Below are 7867 nucleotides of genomic sequence, written 5' to 3' on the forward strand. Positions count from 1 at the left end.
TTTGAAGAGCCTGGAGGGCTATAATTATCTGGCCTTCTTTTGAAGTAGAGGGCATTTTGGATTGTGGAGGAAATTGTTGTTGAGTGCAAAGGTGTCGCGTCGCGTTGAAAGTGGGCCACTCACTGATATGGGCCACTCACTGATATGGGCCACTCACTGATAAAGTACGTTAGTCATCTAGATTTGTTGAGCTTTACCACACTCAGATCATCTTTGATGTAATCCGTGCTGGCTACGACCGGAATTTCTCAGAAGTCGACACCTGGCTCTTCCGGCATTGCGGCCCCTTGACGTTGCGGCACTGGGGTCAATATTTGCTAGATGTCTGGTGCCTGGCTAGAGTTTTGCAAGCTACTCAATGCTTAAGGATTCGATTCTTGCACCGCGATATAATCCATCACGTCAGTTTCCTAGAACAGTGCAGACATTTGTACATATAAAAGTTCATCATGTTCCTACCGGTGTCCATCCTGTTCGGCGATCCTGCAGTGGGCAACCACAGCTCCCTCCAAACAGCCCTACAACGGCTTATCGCCGGTGAGAGGCACCCCGCATAAGCGCCGCACCCGCACGCTTGCGCCGGCTCGGCTCCCACGATGCCTCCATCCTACATCAAGGGTTAGTGTTTCCTGCACCGTTGTGCAGACCTGAATGCCCAGGGCGTTCGTGCAGGCGTTCGTGCAGGTGTCTAGTATCCCCACGTCTGATCTGGTTGCTGCCAGTGGCGCGATTGACGTTAATGACTGCCTGCCAGGACATACCGCGGTGAAGACTTACATCAGCTGACAAGCACTGCGAATTACCGGAATAAGAATTCATCGGCCGATGATCCAAAGAGCCAGGTTCGCAACTCGAAAAAGGCGTCGAGGTCGTTCTTCTCGGATGAAACCGTCACGTCAGGGTCATGCCATCCATATGTTCTCTTGGTCCCCGTATCACGAAGCACTTCCCCCACATACCGGCAACTGTCGAAGTCGATGATGACCCATGTCCCGTCTTCCTCCAGCATAATGTTGGCAGGCGTAATGTCGTTATGGACCAGACCGAGTGAATGGAGGTGTTGAATACCACCCAATACGCCGTCCAGCTGCGCCTTCATCGCATCCTCGACAAGCGGCCGTCCGCTAAGCAGGAAGGCGGATTTGTTCAAATGCTGAGGGTTGACTTTGTCAGCCAATGTCGAGACGTACTTTTTGAAGCAGAGGCCGGATACTCGTCCCCCAGTTTCTAGACAGCCACGGTAGGAGGCGACATTTGGATGAGGATGCTTCCTAAGGATTTCGCACGTCATGACTTCATGGAGGATCCGTCTCTCGAGGTCCGGCGCACAGGCATAGTCGAAAAGGCTTGGTGTCTTGATATAGCAACTCTGCTTCGACGCCACTGTCCAAGAAGGCTGCACTTCGGGTCCTCTAACATCGGTCTCCACTAGTTTGACATCGTATAACTCGGAGAGACTGAGTGGTGGATGCCATCGATCCTGCCACTTGCCGAAGTACACGCTGGATTTGTATCGCACAACCCCTTTCACACAGTCAAACTCGAGTTTGTTGCCGACAACCCTAAAGGCCTCTTTGGATTGAATAATCTCCATATTTATAATGGACGGAGTGGTGCGAGATTGTGCTGTGTAGGCGGCGGCCGAGAAGTAAATTGTGGAGTTATGACGTTGCAAAGGGAAAAAAGCTTTGCTTAGCGAATTCGTCCGGCGAACTATTGTCACTATGCACACCGTTTGACATTGTATAGATTAGGTAAGGGTTAGGGCTAGTCGTGCCTACGGCTCCAGGGAGATAACCTCTGCAGCTGTGGGCCTGACTGTTGCGCTCCTCCGCGTACACTTCCACAAGGTTGACCATCCCATCACTCCCGTAATAACTGTAGAGTCAACGTCTACCAGGTGGATCTACAGTACCTCTGTATTCATATACAGTATAGAATATAGCAAGGTTCCCGTATATACCCATGGTATGTATCACGGCGCGGCACAACTCTCAGGGATAGGCCCAAGCAATGTGCTGCAGAGAGATGCTCGCAGACTCGGTGAGCCACTACGCGGTCAAACGCTTCCCGTCTGTACCTTCCTCCTTAGTAGTCAACCATTCCTCCGCGACAGGAGCGCGCCAGCCGCGTCCTCAGGTCTGTGGGTCAAGTGACAAGCAGTGGCGCAAAGTGCTGGCAGTGCCCGCCATATTGGCTCGCAGCGGTTCCGTCAGACTGCGCCGTCACAGCATATAACATTCATAATAAGCGTAGAAGTAGTCAATTGCCTGCCCGAAGAGTGTGGAGCCCTCGCCAAGCCATTACAGTTGTGTCCAGCTGTATACTCCAAAGAAATGTCCTGTCTCCTACCCGCCATCCGTTCCAGCCGTCTTCCTTTTCAATCCTTTTCACTCTTTGGGTGGTATATAGTCGACCGAGTATTCACAATCCGTTCGATTGACAATCGACTGTCTTGCGCGGCGTGCCATTATCGACCGAAGAGAAGTCGCACCGATTCACGAGTTCCACAGGTGCTCGGGTAGTCATCTAGAAGTTATTAGCAGATAATCACATATCGCAGGTGCTGAAAGACTGGGCAACCTTGAGAGTATCTAGTGAGAGACGGGTTCCAGATATTCTGCCTCAGTTGGAGAGAGTTCAATAATTTGTCCCTCCTGATGGCGTGTTCCGGCTCTGCTGCGATGTTATATGCTCGTCCATGAACGCAGGCTGGCAGGCAGCAATGTTCCACCCTAAGGCTGACTGAGTCCTGCATCCAGTTAAGCCTACAGGTGTGAACAAAGTTCACACAGCGGGCTATTCTGTGAGTGAAAAGGAGTTATTAGGATGCACACCGTGTTTCACATTCCCCTGAACCCAATACGGCTCACCCGACCACAATCTGAACCTACGAACATAACCATCGAGGGTCACGGTAGCAGCGACGGGAAAAATGGAGAAGGGGCAGTAGCGACGGGAAAAATCGAGGTCAGCTGTACGAGGCTGAGTTAGCGCCATGCACATTAGTTGCCTCTGACCGAAGACCGGCATTACAATGCGCATTTCGTGCGGCGCTTGACCCAACAAGAAGCTGAGAAGCGAATTGCGAAACGGCCAACAGCTTATACGGCCGAGCAGCGTGCAGCTCTCCGCAAGCAACTTGAGGACACTAAGTTCCTTACTCCCGACTATGCCGACAAGACCAAGATTGACATCGCCAGTTTGCTGAGAAAATGGAAGAGGTAAATGATCATCTCCCTCTCTGTTGCGCCATTATCTTTGCTGAAGAGTTTTGAGATACTGCGCTACCGGGAAAAGAGGGACCGCATCCGGCAGAGGGCATGGACCGATGTTGCAGTGAAGGAGGAGTCTCCCTGGCCTGACCCCGTTCCACTGCTCATGGACAGTAAGCAATGCTCACTCTGCATCGGAGATGAAACTCTGTCTTATGAGGAAAGGACGCTGAGAGCTGAGCTATGCATGATATCGGAGTCGAGAGGGCGATGCACATGTTACCCCTGAAATGTCGTAGTTTTCCCTGCCGGCAAGTTTTCTCCTACACCATTTCCGTCGCTGTTATGATCGTTGCAACGTGCTGAAAAGCGCCGAGCATGTCTTCCGAACCCGATTTGTTCCAACTATATCATCCGCCGAATGTCAGAACTGCAGATACTGTGTTGGAGTCTGTGTTATCATCTTCCTGGTTACTACATCTCCCATAGGGTTTGTGCGACTAACGTTTTGGTTTAGCATCATTGCGATTCACGGCCTGGGGGGCGATAAGTTTGGAAGCTGGACCAGCCCGTCAGGCAACGGTGCATTGTGGACTGGGGACTTCCTCAAGGACAGTTTCCCTCGAGCCCGAATATTCACGTACGGATATGATGCCGGGAAGGCGTGGCTCAGCAATTCGGTTGCGACCATCGAGGATGCCGCAAAGGATCTCCTCGGCCGTCTACAGATCGAACGTGATGGTCTTGTAAGTTCAAATTCTCGTCCACGGAATAGTCCTTAGTGCTGTGGAGATACCTTATTGTTTCCCATGCATTCTGACGTCCTTTGCTCAATCAAAGCCTTCAAACCGCCCAATGGTCTTCATCTGCCATCGCCTTGGGGGCATTGTTCTCAAGCAGGCGCTCCTGGAGGCAAGCGACCGACGCAGCCACTATGAGTTTCTCCTCGATGCCCCTAAGGGAGTAGTGTTCATGGGGACGCCGCATCTGGGTTCGCCTGTGGCCACAGCACTCAATCTCCTTGTCAGGGTTCCTGGGATTGCTAAGAAGCTGAGGTCGAATGTCGCGCTGCTTGCAGACCACTCACCTGAATTGGACAGACTCTGCAAACGGTTTGTGGAGCAGGCCGCAGACCTCAAGTTCATCCTGTCGTTCTATGAGAACCAACACCACCTAATCTTAAAGCAGCTGGTAACAATGAGCCCTTGTCACCTTTTCCCCTTCCTCCTCTACAAATCTAGAAAAACCTGCAGTCACTATCCCATATGATGATCTAACTGTTCGATCTAGATTGTTAACGAGCATTCTGCAACGATGATTCTTAACCATGAAATTGCCTTACCGCTCGCAGCTAATCATCACCTCCTCTACAAGTTCGACTCACCGACTGACCCTAAATTCACGCTGGTTCTGGGGCAGCTGAAGATGAAGATAAACCGAACGCTCCTGGCCGCCGGGACCGCCACGACCAGTATAGAGCTTTCTATGCCCATGGCATCGTCGAGTCACTATGATGGACGCAGCCCGATACGTTCCCGTAGACCTTCTCCTGCGCTATCTTTAGGTCCATCTCCCGTACCATCAGCATCTTCAATGTATAGACCGCCAGCTTCGCCAGATCCCAGTCTTGGTTTACAATACCCTCTTATGCCCCTAGCTTCCAATACCCTTCCTCCGTCACAACCTCGAAACTTCGACTTCCCTGCTGTTCAACCCCAAACCGAGGCCCCGACTCTTTATTAGAACCCCCAGCTTTTCCCGTTCCTTATCAAGTTTCGGATTGTATCTCGCTTCACCCAGCCCCTACAACGCTCTAAGGTTATGGGATGGCCAAGTGCAAAGTACAAGCCAAGCGGCATAAAGTCCAGGGTCAGGTCAAGGTCTATGTAAGTTGATAGTCCTTTTAAATACATACGTGTATAAATTACCTGGTTAAGCTAACCCGAAGCCGGAGATCAACAGTAGACTAAATGAAACAAGTAGACAAACATTTCTGGGATCGCAACTTTCGGGAGGCTATCGACTACTATCGCTGTGCTCATACTTTGCTAGAACAACCGGGCGTTGCGAGTTGCCATCCCGGTTAGCTTTTTGTTGTGTATGACCAATTGGCGTGGTGCTGCTTGAACCTCTGCAATATGGCGGCAGCCTGTTCATCATGGGAAAAGGCGAGAACGTACCTCACGATAGCGCGGGACTACGCTGGGCAAAGTTTGGACCACGTCGGTAATCAACGGGTGGATTTCTGCAGGGCACGGATGACATACATTGCTTTGGACATCATGGGAACTGAGCTGGAAAGCCCGAGTTTTCGTCTAAGTAATGTATCTGTAACGAGATTTGCTAACGAGATGAGGTCGCTAGAGGAGGAGTTGGCGAGTTTACGGGTACAAGGATACGACGTTGAGGATCTCCTTGCTGGACTCAGAGTGCTCAAGAGGGCAAAGCGATCGTCATCTTAGTATTATGTTGTTTCTATGCATTAGTTCCTACAGCAGCCATCTAGGTAGTCATTCAAGTTACAGGCAGTGAAATATATTTTCTAAGATGCATCCCAGATATCCCGAAGTATAAGCGGTGGTCAACGTGAAAAAAGCGGAGCTACTGGTTGAGCTTGCGGCGGTAAAGGAGACGGCATCAAGTGATACAGAGTTACCCTCGCCATTTTCTTGTCATGAGGCTGCCTGCTTCGCAGCCCTTCAGGCGAAAAGTCCTCGATAGAAGGTGCTGTGTGGGCGGATGTCGACTGGGTACCGCTTGGTTGGTTTTGTACTTGGCTGATGTCCCCATGGATCGGACGCGCCTGGTCTGGAATGGGATCCCGACTTGTCCCGGCGGGAGATGGTTGTAGAACCGAGGCAGAAGTATTCTCATGGCCCGGTTCGTTGGACGTCTTGTGGGAACAACCCCTGTTCCACCTCTAGTATATCCACCAAGCGAAGCCATATATTGTAACCATCACAACAACGCCGAGTATAGTCCAAATGATAACGTAGGTTGTTGAATTGCTGTTCAGATCTCCGCCAGGTGGATCTAGGAACGGGAGTGGTGTGCCATCTACTGAGCGAGCTGGGAGTGACACCGATAGCCCCTGAACTAGACGGAAGTCATGACGTAGTGAATATTCCAAGACGGTGCACAACTCCATGATGTTGCCGAGTTTAGGTCCCAGATATACTCGACGCATTCCCCAGCAGTCACGGTTTTGTCCAGGGTAAACGTCGTATAGAAATAAGAAAACGTCGACTCGAAGGAATCCATGGTCGAGGTCCACTCTGATGTTTGTACCGAGACCACGTCGGTACTGTTCTAGTCCAGTCAGCGGGCAAATATTAGAAAGTACTTCAATCTGCAGGCTCTGGGAGACGAGTGACAACACATACCAAGTCAGAGCACGAGAGTCACTAGATCCCATTGCGTCGAGGACAGCGCTGGGATAACAAGTGGTATAATGCGAGCATTTGCCATTACCGTCGCAACAACCAACAAATCTAGCATCAATTATAGTGCAAATTGGTGAGTTCAATGGATCCCCGTATGTAATTGCTTTATCTGTGACTCTGTGAGAACGGACCCTGAGGCGAGCTGCCGGACTAGTGGCAGTAACTCGAATGTCAATGGAATGCTTCAAAAACATACCTATGTCTCCGAAGTCCCATCCACAGTATTGAGGGCTTGCAAGTCCCCGAGCACGAAGAGGGGAGCCGGGAGGTCTTCGTCGGCGATCCGGCCCCGGAGTGATTGCAGGAGGTCGAGCATCCGCTGTCAATCTCGCCCCGCGAGCGTCCCCGTTCACGTCAGTTTGCTTGGGGCCTTGCTGAACTGCGACTGAGCTCCCCGCTCTCGACAAAGATAAAAGCAGCAAGTACATAAGATAACCCGGCCGGGTGTCCCTCACCTCCCTGAGGCTCTATGGCACTTGCTGGAAAGTCATGTGCTGTAACGTTAGCACTGGCGCCCCATATCGGAGCACCGCGGTACGAATACACGTGTAGATGTTGGAAATACCGTTGCTGACGTGGCTTCCTCCTGTTACCTATTGAACCAAGTTGAACCAAAAAGACGAAGTTAACCCCCAAGAATATCATCACGAACCTCACTTTGCTTGCACTGAGAGACCTCACTGTCGCTTTCAACAGTAGAAAGCAGAGAACCACTGCTAGTTGTTGATCACACAGCTGCCGGGCAGCCGCCAGTCCAGGATTGTTACTGCGCCCTACGGCTGTAGCAGCTGTCTGGTCAACAACTAGCGGTGGTTAAGAAACATACTTGCGATGGTAACAATGCTTCTCAATCCCCAGATCCCTTTCCTCGCACCCGGCCATATTCCTCGTCCGAACAACCTTTGCTTAGCCCCAGGCGGCACAATACCTTATAGTAGGGCGGCGCAAAGCAGGCGGCGCAAGGACAGGCCAGCAATTTTTGTAACAAACATGGCGAATTTACGAAGGATAAGCGTGATGTTCAACAAGGGATTTCCGGCAAAATACCCACCAAAAAGGACCTAGACAAACAATTACAGCTGGCCGTCGGTCTTCGGTCCTCGCAAGAGGCTCGGAGTCTCTACAATTCTCATCACGACGCCGCCATGGCAGTCGCCTCCCCGCATCGCCCCCCCTTCGACAACATGCCGACCGAGATCATCGCACTGA

The 7867-nt window shown here is 51.3% G+C and overlaps 3 protein-coding genes across 3 annotated transcripts; 2 read left to right on the forward strand and 1 right to left on the reverse strand.

The window, feature by feature from the left end:
- Nucleotides 1-799: 799 nt before the first annotated feature.
- On the reverse strand, nt 800-1594 carry N656DRAFT_718799 (uncharacterized protein; the record flags this gene model as incomplete). Its single annotated transcript, XM_064812311.1, has 1 exon — nt 800-1594. One exon carries the CDS (start codon nt 1592-1594, stop codon nt 800-802), a length of 795 nt encoding a protein of 264 aa, XP_064665582.1.
- A 1725-nt stretch (nt 1595-3319) lies between these two features.
- Nucleotides 3320-5133, forward strand: N656DRAFT_448755 (uncharacterized protein). The gene is made up of 4 exons (XM_064809680.1): nt 3320-3664; nt 3733-3961; nt 4056-4406; nt 4506-5133. Exons 1-4 carry the CDS (start codon nt 3594-3596, stop codon nt 4956-4958), a joined length of 1104 nt encoding a protein of 367 aa, XP_064665583.1. The 5' UTR covers nt 3320-3593; the 3' UTR covers nt 4959-5133.
- Nucleotides 5134-5190: 57 nt separating this feature from the next.
- On the forward strand, nt 5191-5759 carry N656DRAFT_448842 (uncharacterized protein). The gene has a single exon (XM_064809681.1). The coding sequence runs from the start codon at nt 5354-5356 to the stop codon at nt 5675-5677; it is 324 nt and encodes a 107-aa protein (XP_064665584.1). The 5' UTR covers nt 5191-5353; the 3' UTR covers nt 5678-5759.
- Nucleotides 5760-7867: the final 2108 nt, after the last annotated feature.

The sequence above is a fragment of the Canariomyces notabilis genome (assembly GCF_033297395.1).
Source record: "Canariomyces notabilis strain CBS 508.74 unplaced genomic scaffold N656scaffold_35, whole genome shotgun sequence".
Lineage (NCBI taxonomy): Eukaryota > Fungi > Ascomycota > Sordariomycetes > Sordariales > Chaetomiaceae > Canariomyces > Canariomyces notabilis.